The 22,584-nt window shown below is 41.0% G+C and overlaps 1 protein-coding gene across 1 annotated transcript; it reads right to left on the bottom strand.

Moving 5' to 3' along the window:
• Positions 1-6,196: 6,196 nt before the first annotated feature.
• Positions 6,197-18,553, bottom strand: WNT8B (Wnt family member 8B). The gene is made up of 5 exons (XM_063306587.1): positions 18,476-18,553; positions 15,794-15,932; positions 14,183-14,308; positions 11,717-11,859; positions 6,197-7,969 (listed from the first exon to the last, which is right to left on the bottom strand). Exons 1-5 carry the CDS (start codon positions 18,551-18,553, stop codon positions 7,409-7,411), a joined length of 1,047 nt encoding a protein of 348 aa, XP_063162657.1. The 3' UTR covers positions 6,197-7,408.
• Between the last annotated feature and the right edge of the window lie 4,031 nt (positions 18,554-22,584).

Here is a 22,584-nt window from a genome sequence, read left to right as displayed (position 1 = left end):
CATAGGAAGTAAAGTCAAACTTCTTAAGACAATCTATTCTTGTACACTCAACAAATACAATCTTGGTTTTAAAGAATGAACGCAATTAACCAACCTGTATTTACAAAAATGGAGTAAAATCAAGTATAATAATCACAGAAGAAATGGGTGAACAAATCAAGTATCTCAAAGAATTTCTCAAGAGAAAATCAGGGGGATATTTAAATCAACTCAAGTCTACTTCTTCCAATAAATATAAATTCAAACAATATCTGGATATGCTATAAGTATAGAAGATGCACAAAAATGTATTAAGGTAAAGAAAAGGAAGCATTTGAGACTTAAGTACTACTTCGATGCTTGAACATAATGTTTTCAAAGTGCAAAGATAAATTTCCTATACTGTAAAGCTAGCAGTTGCAATAACAATTTATAAAAGACAGGAAAAACTCTATGAAGTTCAGAAATTCACCATTTTAAATGCAATCATTGACTTTTCCTAGGATAGAGATTTTGAAATTGTTAACAACAAAGTAAAATATTTGTGAGGGCCTCTGTTCATGCCCCAGAAATGGAAGGTCAATTCCTCAGGGTGTAATTGCAATATTTTTCTAATGTTCCAAAGATACAGCTCATGATTTGGAAAAGGAATCTTCCAAATTGGAAAAGGAATCTTCCCAATTGCCTGCTACTCAAGGATTCAACCTCTTCATCACCCTTTGCCTTCATTCAAAGACAAATATGCAAAGGCAAATATGTATTGTTCATTGCTCTGAAACCAGATTCTCGTTTTGTAATAGGGGGCAGATGACAAGATCTATCACACACTTCTCTATTTTTTCTTTTTCTTTTTTTTTTCCTTTTTCTTTTCTTTTTTGGTAAATTTCTTTTATTAAATTTATGGAAGAAAAGAGAAAAGTACAAATATCAGTAACAATACATTAAAACTGCTACAAAACAGCAGATGCTAACATAATAAAAAGATACCTAGAAAGCATATAAAATATAAGAAAGAGGGAAATAAAAGGCAGCTTGCAAATATATAACATTAACCCAAGAAAATGTGACCAATGTGCTTGGATATACTACATCAAAAAACAATCAATTCAGATTGTCAAGGAACACCTCCCAATGATCTACCGTTGTAAATCTGGCTTGGTTGTCCACAGGTCAAGGTGACAGCTATGAGGGTGCTGTCAAAGCTTCGTCTATTTTTTATGTTCATCACACATGTAACACCATAAAAACTGGCAAGGATTTGACTGGACTGTCACCATTGCCATCTCGACTTTTTCTTTACCTTATCCTGGGAACACCTCTGAAATCAGGCAGCTATATCCTTCCAATGTTGTATGACAGTCTTCATAGTTACTCTGTCTGCATTAAGTATCCCTAACATTTGGTATGTACAGTTCAGTGAATGATCTTCTTGACTCCAACCAAAACAGAGTAACAATGATACCAGCCCTGATACCATAGGAGATGGTGTTCTTGCTCCTAGATCGACTCCAGGAAATCATGGTAACTATTCCTTACGAAAGTAGATAAAGCTATATAGCTTTTTTTAGGCTTCATACACACCCAACTTGCCTTGCAGAAATTCCAGCCACACCCATTTTGGTGATGTCACTTTATTAATACTGGGCCCAGAATAACGCTTCACCATCTCAAAAAAATTAAAAATGGTAACTCCCAGCTGCCAAAGGATGCCCACTGCCAGCCTATACCACCTTAAACCATTGAAGCTTGGCTGAATTTCAGGACATTATTATGAACATCAAATCTGAGGAATGGGATCTGATCCAGGGGCCAGTTCCAGACACTTACTACCTTGGCAGGCCATGTAGAAATACGCATGGAAAGTAATCCTCTGACATTATTCACTTCTCTGTGCAGAAGGAAGGGGGGTCTCCCAGGAATTCTGCCCACTTTTCCTTTCTTTCTTGAGGAGCAAAGATGAACCCCAACATAGGGTGGATTCATTGGCAGCCTACGCCTGCCTCCCTTCCTGAAGGAGAATGAGGAGGTATGGCTGGAGCACAATGAGGGCTCCAGGGTGGGTTAGTCCAACAGACAAAGATTTCCTATCCCTCATCCTTCCTATCCCTGATCTATTCTAATGATGATTTCCATTCACACAAGCCCAGGCCTTTGTGGCTATAACAGTACTATTCCAGCAAAAGATTCTTTATTGCAGGGTGTTCAGGACAACCATAAGATTTGCAGAAGTAAGAAAAATAACAAAGGGCAACCAGAAGCGGGCATGAAGATGCTTTCTCTGGCCATGGAATGCTGGACCAATTTTAAAAGAGAAAATGAAAAACCAGACAAGAAGAGAAAATGAGGTAGAGCAGCAGAAATGCTTTGTTCTGAAACAATTTGCTGTCAGTCTCACATTTTAAATTATTATTATCTCAGAAGATCAAGGCAGGACCTGTGGAGTTCTTCCACCATATTTTTTCTCATTAAAGACTCTTCCAGTGAGCTTTAGGGCTAAAAAAGAATTTGAACTTGGGTTATTCCAGGGCTGTTTCTACACTCTACCATCTACTACACTGGCTTGTTTTTTAAAAAGTGCACAGACCATGGAGAGAACAAATATAATGTAATGAACCTTTGATCTCAGGCTCAAAACAGGATTGTACAAACTAATCACAGACGTGTTTTGTTCCAGTTTAGAACTGACTTCAGCAGTTACCCTTTCCCCGCCACCAGAGCATAATTTCTGTTGCTCCACAATACTCAAGGGCCCTTTCCTTAAAACAGTCTTTCCTGACCTGATATCCTTAAGGTGAAGTAGAATGTCCCTTCCAGAAGAGTCAATAGGTCATCCAGCAGAGCCTTTCTACTCTTCCCTATTGACAGCCAATCCAACAAGCATAACAGAAAGAGAAGAAAGAGAAAGCTGATTCCCTCACCTCTCCTGACAAAGCAGCCGAATTTGACCATCCCTCAACTGTCACCCAGCGGCAACCATTGCAAATACTCAGTCCCTAAGCCAAAGCTGCATAAGGACCCAAGACTGGTCAAGTTATGTTGTACTTGAGGCAAAAATCTCTCTTCCTCTCTGGCATGACACAGTCATCAGCAACTTATTCAGCTCCTCTTCAACTGGCTTTGCCATCAGTCTCCAGCCTCCCAACCCTTCATTTTCTTTCCCTGCCACCCCTGTTTGATGGATGGTTGGATGAGGAACACAGAAGTACTGACATCTGCAGCATATAGGATAAAGAGGAAATCCTAATATATTCCTTCTATGTTCCTCTATGCCCCTCCCACTGGAGGCCTTTTATTCCCAAGACCTCCAGGGGTAGAAGGCTGACCATGAAAATAATTAAAGCAAATTGATCAAACACCTTAGTATTTATAAAACAAGCACACACTTAACTTCCAATTTATTTACTGGTTAAGTCCTAAGTTCTCTTTCTTGTAATAGGCATGTAAATTGCTTTGCCTAATTTTCTTGGGAAAATTAACAAGAAAAATTGAAGTAAAAGATAAATAGTGTTCTGGACACTCCATGTCTGAACCTATGGAGAATTCCCAATCTACCACAACATTTGCATATCCGATGCACAGTAAGGATGAGATGTAAGGGTCTTTCACCCATGGTTATAGAGTTTTTTTCTAAGTCTAGCAAAGATAATACAAACTAGAAGAGCAAATAATTATGTATTTCCCCATTTAACTGTGCAATAAAATAAAACTTCAAAGTGCTTAGCCCTCCTTTTTATAGCATAATTTTCAGTGCCATGGAAGGGGGAAGATTTTGTAAGTAACATGAAGTGATTAAGAAAGGCGATTTCATAGTGAGGATTTCATCGTGAAACAATGAGATTGGTCATAGAACATCAGTCTGAATGTCCAACTTCCCAATATAATGTCTAGTGTAAGTTTGGGGTTCCACTTAGTGAGACCCTGTGCTGATTACAAGCCAGTATAGATGCAGGTAATGCTCTGTATACAGCACTTTAAATGAGATAGGGAGCTACATAGTTCAACTCAAGCACGGCCAGTGATGGTTCACACTCTTCTTTTTAACCAACATCACATTATTGCTTATAACGCTTGGTCACAGGCTCTCAGATCCATGACTGCAAGGTGTAGTCTTAATATTTATATTTACAGCATAATACTAGGAATGTTGTTCCTATGAGCAGTTCCTGTGAAGAAGCTGAGAATTAGCTGAGAAACTTAAGGAAAATCCAAGCAAACCACTAGCTCATGTTCAAGGTATCCTGAAGAAACATGAGAGAGTGAGTCATGGGATCTCTAAATCAGAATATTTGAGACAGCAGCTGATTAAGAAGGTCAAATGGCATCTTGACATTTTCCAGCTAGAGCCTCTAAAACCCTTATTTACACTGCACTGCACTGTTGATGATCAAAGAGAAGTCCCCCAAAGCCTAGAATCTCAGCCAAGAAAGAAGAATTGTTTCAAGTAAAATTCTTTGAGTTCTTATCTAATATACTCCAAATATTAGCTAAACATTGAAAATGGCATATTTTGCCATTCATTTGGACAGGATTCTGCTCAGCCAATCTCTCCTCCATTAATTTGTCTATTTTGCAAATGTCCTGCTAGCTTTTTCTCATTACCTTTGTGCCATCAGAGACATTTTTCAATGACTTAAAGAAAACCACTTTAAGTGAGACTTCTGGTAGTCCCAATGCAGCTTCCGTAATGCAGTATCTTCTCTCTATTGTGACATCATTTGAGGCAGCCCTCATTACATGAGTGTGCCATGTCTCTTTGCAAGTGAATCTGAATGAATAATGTGGTGAGTGTGCATCTACTAATAATTAGCTGCATGGGAGGAGTCAAAACCTGCAAGATGATGGGCACATTGTCACACTCCAGGCTTGTTGGAGGTATCAGCAAATCAGCATGCCTCATTAGCATGTGGATGAGTATGCAAATTACCCATGTGCTTCTGGAGGAAGCTGTTTGTTGCCCCTCCCACAGTCCTCACTTCCTTCTACCTCCTTCCACCATCGAGGAAGGCAGCATGCAAGTCGCTCTCCCTCCATCTTGGGCCATGCAGTTGGCCTAGAATTCAGGAGGTTCCCTCTTTCTCCACGCAGCTCTTAGCAGCCATAAGGGCTAAGAGTTCATTCAGTTTAGGGAACAGAAAAAAAAACAAGAATCTCATTTTTTCTGAGAATGAATGTAACTGGACCAAATAAATCAGTAAGGTATTCTTTTTACTTACCTTTTGAACCTATTTATCTAAGTGTGTAATTCTTTATGCTTGGCTGGGCTAAGTGTGTAAGATCAATAACCTATGTTTCTCCAACATGCTAATTAAAGCTATTTAAGATAATATTCTTTTTCTGTGCATGGCTTCTCCACTGTGTTAAGCTGCGCTCCATTCAGTGGTCCTAGCTGTCCACTAATGGCTTGAAAGCTCAGCCTCTTTCATACAGGTGTTCAAAAAGGGCAGGATTTGGATAATGATATTGCATCTGTCTTCTTGCAGATGTTAACCCCATCTATCCACCACAAATGCCACTAGTAGTAATCAAGAGTCAGAGGATCAAGTACAGTTACTGCTTGTGTGAAGGCAACTCCTGTCTTTCACTGATAGAAACTACCTTCAAGCAACATGCCTAATCTGGTTCCTGAATTACTGAGTTGAGACAAAATTTGAAAGATAAAAAGACCAAATGGGCTGGATTCATTGAAGCTAAGCCACAAAATAATTTCACCAAGGATAATATTGGCCAAGTTAGCAGCTGTGTGGATCATCTGCTAGGTCTTTACTAAATCTGGTTAAGCACATTGTGTGAACTGAGTATAATGCTTGTTCCTCTTTCACAGATATTCTCTGTAAAGGGAGGGGGGGAGTGAGGGAGAGGGGAGGAAGGAAGGATCTGGAAGGATTACAAATAGAAGACACTGTGGTCTGTTTTCTTAAATTCAGTAACTTCTGGAAGCATCAAATGAGCAACAAACATGTGACAAATTTGAATCCATCCCATGGAAAGTCTCTGAGTAGATTTTGTGTCTGAAGTTAAGAAAGAGTATGTCCCCTCAAAAATACTTTTTCATTCATTTATATATATATATATATATATGAAACACATTTTCCTAAAATATATTCCATTCTGGCAGCTTTATGCTTCCCCTTCCCTCCTATAATTTTTTTAATCCATTCAATCATGTCCAGTTCTCAGAAACTGCCTGGACAAGTCCCTGCAGTTTTCTTGGCAGTTTTTCAGAAGTGGTTTGCCATTGCCTCCTTCCTAGGGCTGAGAGAGAGAGACTGGCCTAAAGACACCCATCTGGCTTCATGCCTAAGGTGGGACTAGAACTCACGGTCTCCTGGTTTCTAGCCTGATGCCTTAACCACTACACCAAGCTGGCTCTCACCCTCCTATAATATGCTAGCCACATTATTTATAAATGCTAACCGTCAAAGATAAATTCATAGTTCAGCAACACTTTATCTCCTAAGGAGTGTCTTAACACAGTCAGGTATCCTGAATGAAAATTATTTAATTCACTCTAGCCCTAATTTTCTCACTCAGTAATAGGGGTAAGGGAGATGCCAAAACAAAGCTCTACTGGAGAGGGGAAACTGTTTTAAAGTGAAATCTCTTGTCAGATCTCAGAAATCTCTGCAAATCTGAGAATGTTCCTGATTGTAAGCATGACATGTGACACTCAAGTCCAATAGGAAGCACATCAAGGCAGGCTGTTCTTGAGAGGTTAAGCCAGGATACATGGCTGGATTCCCTCTTTCTGTAAACAAGGGCTGCAGTTGGGAGTCACTACCTTGCACCTTGGCTTTTTCAGACCTAGTCAACAAACCTGCAATAGATGGAAATTTCATATTTTTGATAACATAGAAAGCCTTTGAAAACACCTTTCTCTAGTTTATGTAGCTATAAACATAACTGCTCAAGAATCCTTGCCAACAATTCAAAATACCCTGCTTTTGTTCCTCAATATGGCAAAAGATGTTTTTTTTAAATCTAGCTGATCTAGACAACTTTCAGGAGTGTACTTTCTTTTTAGACAAGGTGGATTGGTTTATTGTATTTTTGTTCAGTCAGTTTCCATATTTTAATCAGGGAAAGGAAAATGCTTGTGGACTGCATCAGATACTTGCCTTCAAGCTGCTGCGGAGTCTGGTAGGAGTGGGATGTCTAAATTCCCTCCCAACAGAATCCAAGGCAGAATCCTTTCAGATCCTCACTTTGGGCTTTGAAGCCAAATTAATTCCATAACAGTCTATCAGCTTAGGGCTATGTTCATCTTTACTGGAACATCTGCAAGCTTCTTCCAAGTGGGTTCTCCAAAGTGGGGTTAAGGACTAGACAAGTGAAGGCTTCCTTTCCATAGATAGATCTATGTATGGAAAATAAAGTAGAAGGGAGTAAAACTATGAGACATTGTGAAAGAGCAAATGTGTGTTTGTGGGCACTAAGGCTGCTTCCTCCTGAGCTTGCGTGGGGGCACGTTGCCCCCATGCTGCTCTCCCTTCTCCTTGCGGACACAGTGATACTTGGTGACACGTTTGCGGCACTGCTCACAACGAACCGCACAACACCAGTGGAATTTGCAGTTGCAGCTCGACACCATTTCTGCCCGCTGTTCCTCCACAGCCAACCCACAGTCCCCACACAAGCGCTGGCAGCTCCGCTTCTCCCACTTACTCAGGGCCTTGCCTCTCTTCAGGCATTCCCTGCCCTCAGTTCCCAAAAGACCCAAAGTCTTGTTCTCCAGGCAGTAGTCAGGAGACTCTTCCAAGTGGACAAGCTCCTTTTTGGAGATGGAACTGAAGGTTTCCACAATGGCCCCTCGACTTGCAGCACTGTTGGCAGCCCCTTTCAATATGTCCACTTTCAGTCCTTTATGGTACTTCTCCTTCAGGTACGTGCCCACTTCTCGAAACTCGGGGAGTTGCAGCCAGCAGGTCTGGGTGGTGCAGCTGCCCGAAACCCCATGACATTTGCAGGTCCTCTTCATAGTCCCTTTCACAGCCTAGAGATTCAGGCAACAACAGAGTAGAGATCATGCAACAAAACTAAGGAACAAGAATGCCCTGTTTTGGTTCAACATACAGAACTAATTGAGATCTTCCCTACAATATGTCTTAATATCTAGCTAAAAGAAAATGCTTTGGAATTGTTTCCCAAAAGTTTTTTTTTCAGAATTTTGTACAGTCTTATCCAGCAACTTGCTTTCTGTTTCCAGGTTAAAATTATGAAGGGCTAGCATGCAGTGCAGTGATTAGTTCTTGAAGCTATTATTTGGATTAACCTAAGTATTTATCCCTTCCTATCTGGGGTAACTCTAGAAAAAATCAGTTGGGTGGTAGGAAGTGGTAGTAAAGACTACGGTTACTGCAAATGGCATTTTGCTACATGCATCAGATACAATTATTCCATGTCCAAAAGCAAATCACGATGAATTGCTCAGGGTCTTTGGCTTGCAGCTGACTGGTGTTGTGTAGTATGAAAATTGCATGATAAATGTAGCATAAATCATGGTCACGAAGAAATCCAGGCCAATAAAATGGGAACCAGGGTCATCTGGGACTGCTTGGCCATTCCAATAATACTGTAAATAACAAATACAGGCTTGACGTCTACAAGTTGTCCATCTGCCATATCAAATATTTTGCTTGTGAAATCTTATTTCCTTCCGAATGGAGTCAGGACTCAGCCCTCCCATGCTGCAGGCTGTGTTATTAAGAAGTATATTTTACTGGACATGTTTCTTTTTTTAAAAAAAACTATTTCTGAACTTCTATTTTATATTCTATATATTAATGCCCATTTCTCACAAGACATTTCCAAAACATACATTGATAGTAAGGAGGGCAAGAAGATGGGAATTTTGCAAATTGAAATGGGGTAGCCATCATGATAGGTTTTTGGTTTTCTTGCATAAAGCACACCTGTAGTGAAAAAGAAAGAAGAGAGGATCTGACCTAAGGTCCCCCAGAACTCTAGGAGAACCCAAATCCTTCCCACTAAATGAAATACCTGCCAGAATCTTCCCTTCTTACAGTGGCATCCTATATTAGCTATCAAGCAGAGCACTTTAAGAAGCTCCGTTGGCTTGACCTCCACTCTCCAATATCACTGATCAGACAAACAGATTTGAGCATTAACTGAGCAGGGGGTAAAGCAGGAAGGGAGCTAGCTGCTTTCATATCAGCAGCACCTGCATACACCATTGGGGCTGCTGGTAATGGGTAGAGTGGAGAGAAACAAGAGGTCAAGAGGGCCCACCACTGCTTGGGGTGGGAAGAGGATCTGCCACCCCGTCCTCCAGCACCCTTTCCAAAGCAGCAGGGCAACTGCTGTAACTCTGGTGAGCCAGGCAGCAGCCCATTCAGTGGCACCAGGTTAAGGGCCCTGAAAATGGCATCATATGAACTGGCCAAGGAAGCTGCTTGTGCAAGAGACACCACAGTCATTCCTCATAGGACCCCCTAACAGCAGTGTATACTGCTCTTTGATGAGCAAAGAGGCAAGCTGCTCTGGAGAATTGTGCATTGTAAGCACAATAAAATAAGAGGGTCAGGCTGTAGGTTGGAAGGAAGAATCGTTTCATGGTACATCATGACAGGATCAGCCCTGTGGCAAGGAAACAGAAAAACAGGGCATTGTAGGGAGGAGAAAGAGAAATGAGTATTCATGTGTATATGTTTGAGGAGATCTCCCAATCTTTGCCTTAAGAAGCATTGCTAATAACAGGGCAGCAGGAGACAACAGCATCCCAGCTGAACTGTTCAAAATCTTGCAAGATGATGCTGTCAAGGTAATCCATGCCATATGCCAGCAAATTTGGAAAACACAAGAATGGCCATCAGATTGGAAAAAATCAACTTACATCCCCATACCAAAAAAGGGAAACACTAAAGAATGCTCAAACTATCGAACAGCAGCACTCATCTCACATGCCAGTAAGGTAATGCTCCAGATCCTGCAAGGTAGACTTCAGCAATTCATGGAGTGAGAATTGCCAGATGTACAAGCTGGGTTTAGACAAGGCAGAGGAACTAGGGACCAAATTGCCAACATCCGCTGGATAATGGAAAAGGCCAGGGAGTTTCAGAAAAACATCTATTTCTGTTTTATTGACTATTCTAAAGCCTTTGACTGTGTGGACCATAACAAATTGTGGCAAGTTCTTAGCGGTATGGGGATACCAAGTCATCTTGTGTGCCTCCTGAAGAATCTGTATAACGACCAAGTAGCAACAGTAAGAACAGACCACGGAACAACGGACTGGTTTAAGATTGGGAAAGGAGTACAGCAGGGCTGTATACTCTCACCCTACCTATTCAACTTGTATGCAGAACACATCATGTGATGTGCTGGGCTGGATGAATCCAAGGCTGGGGTTAAGATTGCTGGAAGAAACATTAACAGTCTCAGATATGCAGATGACACCACTTTGATGGTTGAAAGAGAGGAGGAACTGAGGAGTCTCATGATGAAGGTGAAAGAAGAAAGTGCAAAAGCTGGGTTGCAGTTAAACCTCAAAAAAACCAAGATTACGGCAACCAGCTTGATTGATAACTGGCAAATAGAGGGAGAAAATGTAGAGGCAGTGAAAGACTTTGTATTTCTAGGCACAAAGGTTACTGCAGATGCTGATTGCAGTCAGGAAATCAGAAGACATTTAATTCTTGGGAGGAGATCAATGACAAATCTTGATAAGAGACATCACACTGACAACAAAGGTCTGCATAGTTAAAGCAATGGTGTTCCCCGTAGTAACACATGGCTGCGAGAGCTGGACCATAAGGAAGGCTGAGCGAAGGAAGATAGATGCTTTGGAACTGTGGTGTTGAAGGAAAATTCTGAGAGTGCCTTGGACTGCAAGAAGATCAAACCAGTCCATACTCCAGGAAATAACCAGACTGCTCACTTAAGGGAATGATATTAAAGGCAAAATTGAAGTACTTTGGCCACATAATGAGAAGACAGGACACCCTGGAGAAGATGATGATGCTAGGGAGAGTGGAAGGCAAAAGGAAGAGGGGCTGACCAAGGGCAAGATGGATGGATGACATTCTAGAGGTGACGGACTCGACCTTAGGGGAACTGGGGGTGCCCTCGACTGACAGGAAGCTCTGGCGTGGGCTGGTCCATGAAGTCACGAAGAGTCGGAAGCGACTGAACGAATAAACAACAACCCATCTTTGGTTCAAGCTCTAAGCACTGCAAAAGTTCAAGCACTGATTGACTTTTTCTGTGTGTGACCCAGAACTTCATAAGAAAAAGGAGGTTTCTCACCCCTGTATTAGAATGAGTAACACCCCTTTCATGGCTAGCAGAGCTGGAAATTATATCTCAATCACTGAAATCAAAGAATTCCCAAAATCAAGAGGCATCTTGCCCTAATCTACATCCTGGCATTCTAGATAAATATGCTGCCTTACTGTTTCAAATGAACACTCAAAGGAGGTTGTTTCAGAGTGCACCCAGAAAAGTATTTTCAGGCCATCAATGCTCTGGGCAGGGAGGTTCTTACCACTGCCTGAATCCAAGTAGCCATCCCTCTTCTGCTTAAGGTAAGAAGGACAACACTGCAGCAACCCTACCTCTTCAGCTATGTCCTTGATTCTAGTAACTGAAATTCCCCAATAACACAGAACTCAGCGGCCAAATGCTTCATTAAAAACTCACACATAGCAAAGACATCTGAAGACTCTGACACCACCTTGCTTTTCCTGACTTTTTCACTTGCAGTTTATGGAAATGGTATTACCTTTCGGCCAGCTTCGTTGTTATGCAGATTCATTGCTGCTCTGGCATCCTGCCCTGTTTCAAGGGCATCCACAAACTGCTTGGAAATGGCTTCTCCAAAGCCCACATTGTCACTGCAGCCTCCCCACAACCATCCTTGGCCTCCTGCAGAGACAAATATGTCACCAGACTGTTAGGTGGAATCCGTCAGTGGATGTGCTAAGAACTACATCAGATTTGGCTGAAGCCCAGAATTCAAGGCAGGGGGACTCAGAACACATGTTCATCCTTCTGGGGCCCAAACCCCATCCATTCCAAATCTCGGCTTATCCTGAATTATTGATTCTAAGGACCTACTAAGAACATCAAGTCACATGCAAGAACAGGAGTAGCCTTCACCCTCCGTTTATACAAAATGCCACAGTAGGGAGGGGAATTATCCTGGCAAAGAGGCCACCCCTTTTTTTCCGAAGTGTGGGACACTATTTTAGGTTTTAGTTGTAGTGTCCAACAACAAGGTGGCAGCCCCTTTCATAGCACTCAGACTGGGACATGGCTTTCTCCATTCTGGTTCGCTTCCCTTTTCTCCTCAGTCAGATGTTCCCTGCTGGTGGGGGGAGTTCTGGGAGTCCATACAGCTTAAAGTAGCAGAGGCTGAGAAATGCTGCTCTAGTCTAAACAATTTTTTAAAATGCAATGCAATGCTGAACTTAAGCTTTCTTGGGAGACAGAAGATTTTAATTTTAATGGGATAAATCCATGTAACAGTAACTTAACCCTAAGCCTAACCAGGTTTGGACTAAGGTGGTTGTGCCAACTCATAGGATTCCTAGAGTTTACTTTAGGAGATTTCTTCAAGGCTATTGAGTACCTACTTCTGTTTAAGTCATTTGCTTGCTTCATATTTTTCTCCTTATTAACAAATTCCCTCCACATCTAGGATAGTTTCTGAAGGACTGGGCCCTAGAAGCAAATTGGTGAACTCTGTGCTACCAGCTCTTGAAGAAGCTGGAAACATGAAAGAGTGCTTCCATGGAAGTGGAACATGGAAGTGCAGGGAAATAGCTGGCTTCCAATAAAGAGGATTTACTGGAATAAAAATCTCAGGTTTAGGAACTGTTAATCTGGTAAATGTTTAAACTTCCACCTGTAGATTCTATCATTTGCAATTTTAAAACTTAAAGAAGAAATGATTGAGAATATGCCTATCAACTACAAAGTAACTCCAGGGTCAATTAGAGTATAAATCTTAGGCCTATATTGTGGGTGGCAGCCTAAGGCATAAAATCTCACTCCAATTTTACTTCACTGAATAGAAAGGTGTGGGCAGGGAGGGAGGGATTAAGAAGCACTGCAGGCTTAGTATCCTTCCCCCAATATGAACCCCCTTGTGCTTTCAGGGTTCCTGATCACAGAAAGGTTCTAAGTAGTACCATGCAAATAGGAGACATTTTGCCCACACATATTCTTTCAAAGGAACACTAGGCTTTTAATCAATGGTTAAAATACATCACACTTCTCTTCCTTCTATTTTTAGAAATACATGTTTTACATTCAAAATTAACTCTAATTTACACCTATAGAATCCAAATTATCTTAGTAGTATAATAGAAAGAAATCTACACAATTTGTCTGTTATGAGTTGTTTGCTTATTATTGGTTCTTAAATGACTTAAACAGAAGCAGGTACTCAATAGCCTTGAAGAGATCTCCTAAAGTAAACTCTAGGAATCCTATGAGTTGGCACATTTTGTAAGTTTTATCTGTTTCAGAAATCTCCATTTGACTATTCATGTACAGATGATGCCAACGTCTTTTTCTAGTTTCTAGCTCAAGCAACATGGGATGCTTCCAAGAAAGTCTAACTGGTGAAATTTACTTGTCTTACATTAAAAATAATCATTGAAGGAGTACATATTAGATTCTTTCCTATAATATGTAATCTTGGAAAATAGAAATTTTCCAACAATTAGGGTTAGGGCATTTCACAAAGGCACTCAAACTTTTACAAAGCATGCTTACTCAGATTAGTTCCCATATAGATTTGGTATTCAAAGATCTTTGTTCTTTTCAGAAATTCTGAATACATTCATTCAAAGATCTCCTTCCTTCCTTCCTTCCTTCCGTCCGTCCGTCCTTCCTATTTCACATTTTGTCACTGCCCATCTCCCTCAAAGAGTAACTCTGGGTGGTTTCCTTCCTGCCTGCCTGCTATGAACCTACACTACACCTTCTGGAGCAATGCAACTCTTCTAGGACATATCACCTTCTTACCTCTCAGACAAAGGATCTCAACTGCTGCTAGCTTGTATCAGCTTCAACACTTGTTCAGCTAACCATACCTTAAGGCTGACCCACACATGAGCTGAGGATCAGATGAGGACAATGTCGCAGGGACATGGCAGAATGAAGAGGTTTAGTATGGTAAGGAGCCAGTGGAGAAAGGCCCTAAACAGAGAGGAAATGTGCTGCTGAGGTTACTTCGTACCAAACTGTCCATTGCGAGAATCATCACATCCACAATTGTCAAAGTCCCCAAGACTGCAGTTTCGTGTCAATGTGTACATGACTCCAGCCGAGCTGATTGCATGGACAAAAGCTGTTTCTCGGTTAGCTGTGAAACAATGGCAAAACAAAATAGCTTTAAAAACTGCAAGTTAGGACAAAACAGCAGATTCTATGATTTTTGAGTTCATCCATCAGATGATTTTGTTTTCCACTGAAAGTCCACTCCAGGATTCATCTGACAGAGAGGAAAGTTAGTAATTTTCAGTGAAATATATTAAGTGTTAAATTATTTATTAAACTGTGGGGAAACCAGCATATTAATAGTTATTTATAGTATTTTTTAAAAAAGAACTAACTCCCATTAATGTACACAAGCTACTTTCATGCCACTGTAGTAAAAAGCCACTGAAGAAAATATGTTTGCATGCTTTCTGACATTTTGTGATATCATGCAAAATTTTGTCTTGAAGGAAGAAACATGAGCTCGCCATTCCTAAATTATCAGTGGCCAAATTAAGTGTCCCATACAGCTATGTGATTGCTTTTCCCAGTCAGTTAAAAGAAAGCAGGTACCAGTGGCTTTAGGTCAGAAGACAATAGTTGAAAAAGGTCCTGGCTGGCTCTTTCCCTGACAAGGGGCAACAGCTGATGAAAAGCTGCTAGGGGAGGACAAGAAAGTTCTCAGCAGGCCTCACCCTCAAGCCCTCTGGAGGGGCAGAACAAGATTATGCAGAATGTAATGTTTGCTTATTAGGTTCACCAGGGTGGAGGTGAGAACAGAGGAACGTCTGTAGCCTGTGATTTTGTCCAGTCACCTTGAAAACGGCTTAAACTGATAACCAGCAACACATCTACTGGCAGCGAATTCCACAAGTTAATATGTTGTGTAAAGAAGAACAAGTACTTCCTTTTATCAGTCCAATATTTACTTTTAATGGAGCTACCTAAGGTTACTACAGTGAGAAGGGAATAAAGATTTCTGCCTATACCACATGACACACGGCTGTGCATACCTCTGCCCTGTTACCTGCTAAGTCTACTAGCTCAGCATGCTCCACTTACTTACTGCATGCTGAACTGCATTTGCCATTTTTAGGCCAAGTCACTCTGGGCAGGAGCTTCTGAAGCTCTTTGCAATCCCATATTGATTTTCCTACCCAGAACAGTTTGCTACCATCAGCAACCTCCCTGTTTGCCCTTATCCTCAGACTGTTCATAAACAAATTTGGAATAACTAATCCCATGTCCTGAAGGACCCCACTCTAAGCTTCTCTCCAATCTGAATATTGTCCATTTATTTCTGCCTTATGTTTCCTGTTCTTTAACTAGTGGACTAATTGCAGAGTACTTGATTATGGCTGCGGATCATAGAAATATCTTCTCAGGATATTCTCATTACCTGCAATTAAAAAAACACACACACTTGCTGGAAATAACAGTACCTAAGAACTAGCAAGCAATATCTTATACCATAAGGAACTCTTATGTATCAGGCTCCAGCACAGAAATATCATACTGTACTTATCATATAATTGCAATATAATTGGCTTGTGGCTAATGGAAACAAAGTCTCCCCTAGCAATTTTCTTACCACTGCGAAGGCCTCCATGACTGGAGAGTTGCAAAGCTCTCTCCGGACAGTTCCAACGATCCCAAGCAAACTGGAACTTGCATTCCTCAATACCACTCTGGGCACCAGCCGCAACACTGCTGGAGTAGATGAGGTACGCCTGCAAGGGGAAGCGGGTCAAAACAGACAAGGAGCTTCCAGGTAAATTGCTAAAGTCATCAACATTCCTATTTTTCCAAAACAATTTTTAGGCATTTATCCTTTGCTAGTATGAACCCAAATTTGTATCAAGAGCCTGCAAAAATAGTTATCTCTAGGATGGACTAGCTGAAAGGTGTTGATCTTTCTCAGATTTGCCCACCTGGATTCTTGTTGCACCATCGGTCTAGGTTGAAATATAGTTGTGGTCTATACCATATCACTTTCTAGGGTTTCTATCTGGTTTCTATTATGCTATTTTATCGATGTATTCATTTAATCTTTTAAAAACCTGGTTTGTGCTTATTTCCCCAAAGAGGAACTCAGAGAGCACAGTCAAATATATAAAACTTCAAAACAAGCATCAATATGCAGTTAACACTCTAACGGTAATTCCATACTGCAGCCCAAGTTGCTTGGCTCTGTTTGATACCAACCAAAGCATATTAGGAGGATCTTATCAATGAAGGGGATCTCTTGGCTGTTTAGGATTTAAAGACCTTTGAAATGAAAACCATCTTGCAGGCCAGTGTAATTCAGCCAGTAAGCAGAATATAACTGAAACACCGGGCTTCTACCAGCAACCTACAGTAATTACTGATTTTGAACAAATTCAGGGCTATTTTCAGGCCCCATGGAGATTAATCACAGTAAGTGAAAATGAATTATCTGGAACATTCATTATTGTGGGTAGGAGTATATTTCGCAGGAACAGTTTTACCAAGAATTTGTTGTTTTTATAAATGTTGAGTAGCCTGAGGATGAAGACACAACTTGGGCATAAACATTCTCTGGACTGTCTCTAGAGTGCGGTAATTAGCTTCCTGCCCCCTAAATTGTGGCAGGGTGTGTGTGTTCCCAATGTTCTAGCTCTAGCCAATGAAACCAGTTCCCCACCACCAATGGTCAAGACTAGATGAGGTAGGTGACCAGGGGAATAAAGCAAAAGAGAAGAGCAGTTACAGCAAGCCATGTATTCACAGGTTTGTTTGTGCTTCAACAAGTTCCCAATCATCACTTCCCAATCAAATCTGAAACACAATAGATGTCATGTCCCCCGTTGCGATGTATACATACATCACAACGGGGAACATGCCTTTCCGGTGAAGGGGAGCGGGGAGGAAAGAATCAGTGCTAATCCCATAAGCACTGAAAGACAATACAGATAAAGGACAAAGGAGCCATACCTTGGCCCTGACCCGGGAAGCCATCATCCTATCTCCCTGACATCTCTGCATTACCACGGGGGACACACCTGCTCCGGACACAGGAAGAGGACAGAGGTAATCAGCACTAATCCCCCTGATCGCCCATCGAGACTCCGGAATCACCCCCTGATCGCCCATCGAGACTCCGGGTTCACCGTCAGTCAGGACTTGGGGACAGTGGGGGGTGGGGAAGGATCAGGTCTGCACCGCAGGTATTTACCGGCTACCTCGCACGCCATGTGCTCATTCCCGTCTTTCTCCGTGTCTGCATTCTATTCTTAATAAACCGGATATCCTTAGCCCTGGCTGGTGAGTCTGTGTTTTTTCTGAATAAGGCAACCATCACAATAGATCCCTATCCTCTGGCTTCAGAAGCATCTATACACAACTGTAGCTGAAGTGAAGTAAGAGCTGTTATCTTTAGAAATCACCCTGCATTTGCTAGATGTTGTGAGTATAGTTTCCTTGTCCATTTAAAACCTTCCACTTCCAGGATCCCTCATCATTTAGTACCTGTTAATAGTCCTAAGGACTTTCAGCTTGGTTGTTCTTCCAGGCCTTAGGAATAAGTGGTTGTGGAGTCCCTAAGGTTTTGGTTTTTCATTGGTAATGTGTAGTTTACAGGTCAGCTGGGCTTTTCTCTTTACAGTATATACAGTATATAGTAATATTTTGTTCTCTTTTTTCATTGTTAGCTGCCCAGAGTTGTCCAGAAGTTGTGCAACCTTGACACCAAATTAACTAATTAATAAGTAATGATGTCCGTCCATTGTCCATGGTTTGGCCCATTCTCAAGTAAGGGTTCTTTTTTTCACAGCTTGGAAATAAGTATGAACACCTGATATTGCCTGTAAAAAATGCTTTGTAAGTGGTAGGGTTGATGTTAAGAATTTTATGAAAACTATAAAGAAGTTTACACCCTGGTAAACTGCAGCCACATTCTGGGGTGTGTATAACAGGTGCAGGTGAAAGTAAATCTCAGTATTACTGTTGACAAGCCAATTTTCCTGCTTCCATTAAAGGATTAATGGTGCAAACCTGTCCACAATTTAATTAAATCAAATAATTAAATAGAGTTCTCTTCTTTAGAGCAAGAATTAAACAAGTGGAAAAGGTTTTCTTGCTTTTTGCAAATCAGGTTTGGCCCACAAATATCAAACCATGCTCCTGACCTTTATCAAATCTGAGAAGAAGGAAACAAAAAGCTCCAGATGATCTGGGCTTCTTGGAATTAGAAATGGAGATCAAAGCGAGTGCACTTACCTTGGGACCAGTCATCAGGAAATTATTCACTGACCTGGAAGGGAGAAAAGGCTTCATCAATGAAGAGCAGCAAAGGGAATGTCTGGAATTCCTCTGCACTGTCCCAGCTCATCCCCCCTTCTCCCCACTTGGCCAACCTGCAGAGATCTCTCTCCTGCACCTGACCACACATGACAATTGTTTCCCATTAGCTAAGGCTCATAAGGACTAATCTCCCTGTCCTGGTCCACAGCCTGATCAAATATTGAGAAATGAATGTCTGATTTTTTTTTTTTAGAAAGCCATCTTAGATTTTTAAAAGGAACTGACAGAAAGCTGATTTGCTGACTCTGTTTCAGAAACTAATAACCCTTTGGAGTGAGAATTATAGAATTACTACATCAAACTGTAAGAGAATAATTTCTCCATGAATTATTTTGCTTGAATGACATTCAGTTATGCATTTTAAAAATGGAATTGGGAATTATGACATGTACACAGCTGAAGAAATCATTGTTCTTCAAAACTGGTACAAAATTTAAAGCTCTCTGTATAGAGATAGAAATCTTTGAGACAACCACAGCACTGAAATAAAGCCCAAGAACATAATAGAAATCCCAAATCTTTATTTTTCTCCAAGTCAAACATTCATATTTTCTTATGCATTATTACCACTCTCCTACAGCCTGGCTCAGGTTATCATGTCTCAGTTTAATAAACTGATTTAACAAGGTTTTTGCTTATGCTCTTCATAGCAATACATTAGAACTATTTCTTCTAATATAAACTTACTTGGCTTTTTTTAACTGATGAAACTAATCATCAGCTTTAAACCTTACCCAAATATTGAACACCTTTCAAACTGTTGTTTAATAACCTGGCTTGTACCAAACCAGCTAGCATAATATCTGAGTTTGGATGAAATTAAAAATTATGGTTAAGTAAAGTGGTCTGGTTTGATTGCTTCTGTAGCCATGAACAAAATTTCATTCATATCTCAGCCTATTATACTATGATCTACAGTAGCTGATGGCAATCCTGGTGGTAATGCACAGATCAGAATCCCCAGATCAGGGGGTTCTTTAGGAATATAGTCAAAAAGTCAAGATTGCACCGTGATGGTATGATTGAACCTCAGTCCTTTTTTTTATATATGTGATGCACAAAAACAAAACAGGCGAGGTTTCAGTCACACCATCACTTTGACTTTTTTTGCCAACCCTGTGGATACCCCTGCTCCAGCTAGTCTTCCCTTTCTCCTTGCATACTACTGCCCCCCACTCCAGACTGGCTAGATGACGACTAAGCAAAATAAATGTACTTTTTTAAAGTCACAGATTGCACCATCTGTTTCCAAAGCCATTCATTTTAAATTGGAGTAGTGTTTTAGCCTATACAATAAAACTTTGCCTTCCTTATATATTAAAAAAGTGGGAAAATATCCATTTCTCATTAAAAACCATAATTAGCCAAAAAATAATCATACACATATTCCTTTATAGCTCAAGAACTAGAGCCAAATAACACCTAGACAATCACCAAGAAAACATTAAACATAAACTTATTCAGACACCTCCTGCTTTTCCCTTTTCATAAGAATTTTGCTGCCATTTAGAAGGTTGTTGCCACAGCTCTTCCCTTTATTTTTGTATTTTCTTCAAGTACTTTCATCTTCGTTGTAATCAAATGGAGATACCCTAACATCCCACTAAGCATCAGGAATATTCCATGTGGAGATACTTTAGATTTTCTAACAGTCATTTCCTCTAAACTTCTAAAATAATATACAGTATAGGAATAATCTCCCCTCCCACACATGCACACATCATACCTAGGCCAGGATATAGACAAATATCAGGAAAATTAAATAGAAGAAATCGAAGAAGGTAAGAATAGCAGAAAGGATCTCTTCTGATATGTTCAAATAAAACAAAAAGAAAAAAAAATCAGGATACCCACCATTCAGTGAAAAGGACAAAATGGTAATGCATAACACAGAAAAGCCACAGCTATTCACCTACTATTTTGATTCAGTCTTTTTCAACAACAACAACAACAAAATGTTTGACTAGGAAACTGAGAAAAGCAGGATGAAAGGACTGATTGCAGCATGTGATTCATAGAAACATGGCCAGGGAATAGTTCTTTACTTCATGTGTTTAAATCTCCAAGACCATACAGAAGGAACAAGCCTGTGCAATTGTACGAAGAATTTTTGGCCCCGCTAATAAAATTGAGCATTTCATTGAATCCCTAAGTGAACAGAGGCCTTCCTGTAAAATGTATAACCAGTACCTTTCTCAGAATAGCATTACTATCACAAATGCCTACTCTTATTAAATACTGAGACTATGTAGAAGAAAGAAAAAACATAAAATACAAAGTAACGTGTCGTAAATATTAATAAATGTAATGATTGCCTATCCTAAAACACCATCAGACTCATGAACAGGTTCATAAAGATATCTGATTTATTAAAGAATAGTATGCAGGATCACAAAGAAAGCTGAGAATGGAAAAAGCGTGCCAAATGCAAACTAAAAAACCCTCGGTACAAACGAGATCCCTCCCCCCGTAGAATCTTCCCAAGCTCACAATCCCAGGTGCTCCTAACGGCTTCTGATGGTCTGCGGGAAAAGTCCTTGAACAGAGCACATAACCCAAACACATTCCATTGAAACAAACACAGATACAGAGCTTGGCACAAGGATTCACAGCAGCTCCCTCCCAACAGAAATGTGCGTCAGCACCATGGCATGTGAAACGTTATGATGTACAGTGCACATTGAAACAGTGAACATGACATACTGCCCCCCCAAAAAAACATTAAGCGGAAGGTTTCAATGGGTAAGCCAAATGGAAACAGTTAACTAAATCAGGAGCATTAACGTGGCGAGCAGGCACCCATTCAGGATGAGGAAAGTGTTTCCAGCAGATCAGGTACTGGAGGGTGCCCCGAAGCGTGCGAGAATCAACAACTTCCTTGACTTCAAAGTGCTGTTCCCCATCAATCATGATTGGAGCAGGAGGAGCGGGTTGGGGATGCCAGCGGGAAGAGTGGTGGACAGGCTTGAGCAGGCTGCAATGGAAAACAGGGTGCAAGCGTTTCAAATTGTGAGGCAGGTCCAACTTAACAGTAACTGGATTGATAAGACCAACAATAGGGAAAGGACCAATGAACTTGGGAGCAAGCTTTTTCGAGGGCTGTGGGGACTTGATGAATTTGGTAGAAAGATAAACCTGATCCCCAATTTTGAAATTGTGTTGGAAAGAATGACATTTGTCAGCTTGAAACTTGTAAGCAGCCTGGGCATCATCCAAAGCCTGTTGAATCATGGGCCAGGAATCAGCCAGCTTAACAGCCCAGTCAGAAGCAGAACAGGCTTGGGGAGGGGTTTGTGGCAGCTCAGGGATGGGAACAAAATCGTGACCAGAAACCACACAAAAAGGGGTTTGCCCGGTGCTTTGATGGGCAGCATTGTTGTAAGCCACTTCAGCAAAAGGCAGCAAGTCCACCCAATTGTCCTGATGGTAGTTTATGTATGCTCTAAGGAATTGTTCAAGGGCAGAGTTCAAAACCTCCATAGATCCGTCAGTCTCAGGATGCAACGATGTGGACAGTGCCTGTTTGGTGCCAATCAATTTTAAAAATGATTTCCAAAACTGGGAAGTGAACTGTGTGCTGTGGTCAGTGACCAAATGGGAGGGGCTACCGTGGAGATGGTAGATGTGGATGAGGAAAAGGCGGGCCAATTGCGGGGCTGACGGGATGGACGCACATGGAATGAAATGGGCTTGTTTGGAGAAAAAATCTTTTACAACCCAAATGACAGTTTTCTTCTGACTGGGAGGTAAGTCCACAATAAAATCCATAGAAATTTCATCCCAGGGACGGGATGGGCTGGCCACTGGCTGCAGAAGCCCCTGTGGTTTACCCCCTTTTCGCTTTGACATGGCACAAACAGGACAGGAAGCAACATAGTCCTTTACATCACACCTTAAAGTTGGCCACCAAAATTGATGGCAAACCAAATGCAAGGTTTTTACAAAACCAAAGTGTCCAGCAAGTTTGTCATCATGGGAACACTGCAAAACATCAGCCCTCAAAGTTTCAGGCACATAAAGGCGGTGTTCCACCCACGCTAGACCATTTTCAAAAGAAAC

The sequence above is a fragment of the Candoia aspera genome, chromosome 6 (genome assembly GCF_035149785.1).
Source record: "Candoia aspera isolate rCanAsp1 chromosome 6, rCanAsp1.hap2, whole genome shotgun sequence".
Classification (NCBI taxonomy): Eukaryota; Metazoa; Chordata; class Lepidosauria; order Squamata; family Boidae; genus Candoia; species Candoia aspera.
This window is presented reverse-complemented; position numbering and strand designations above follow the sequence as displayed.

Coding starts and splice junctions, on each gene's coding strand:
- WNT8B (XM_063306587.1), bottom strand. CDS start 18,553: ATGAGCTGGGACAGTGCAGAGGAATTCCAGACATTCCCTTTGCTGCTC. Junction 11,860..14,182: donor TTCTCGCAATGGACAGTTTG/GTACGAAGTAAC, acceptor TTGTCTCTGCAG/GAGGCCAAGGATGGTTGTGG. Junction 7,970..11,716: donor ACAACGAAGCTGGCCGAAAG/GTAATACCATTT, acceptor CTGAATCTCTAG/GCTGTGAAAGGGACTATGAA.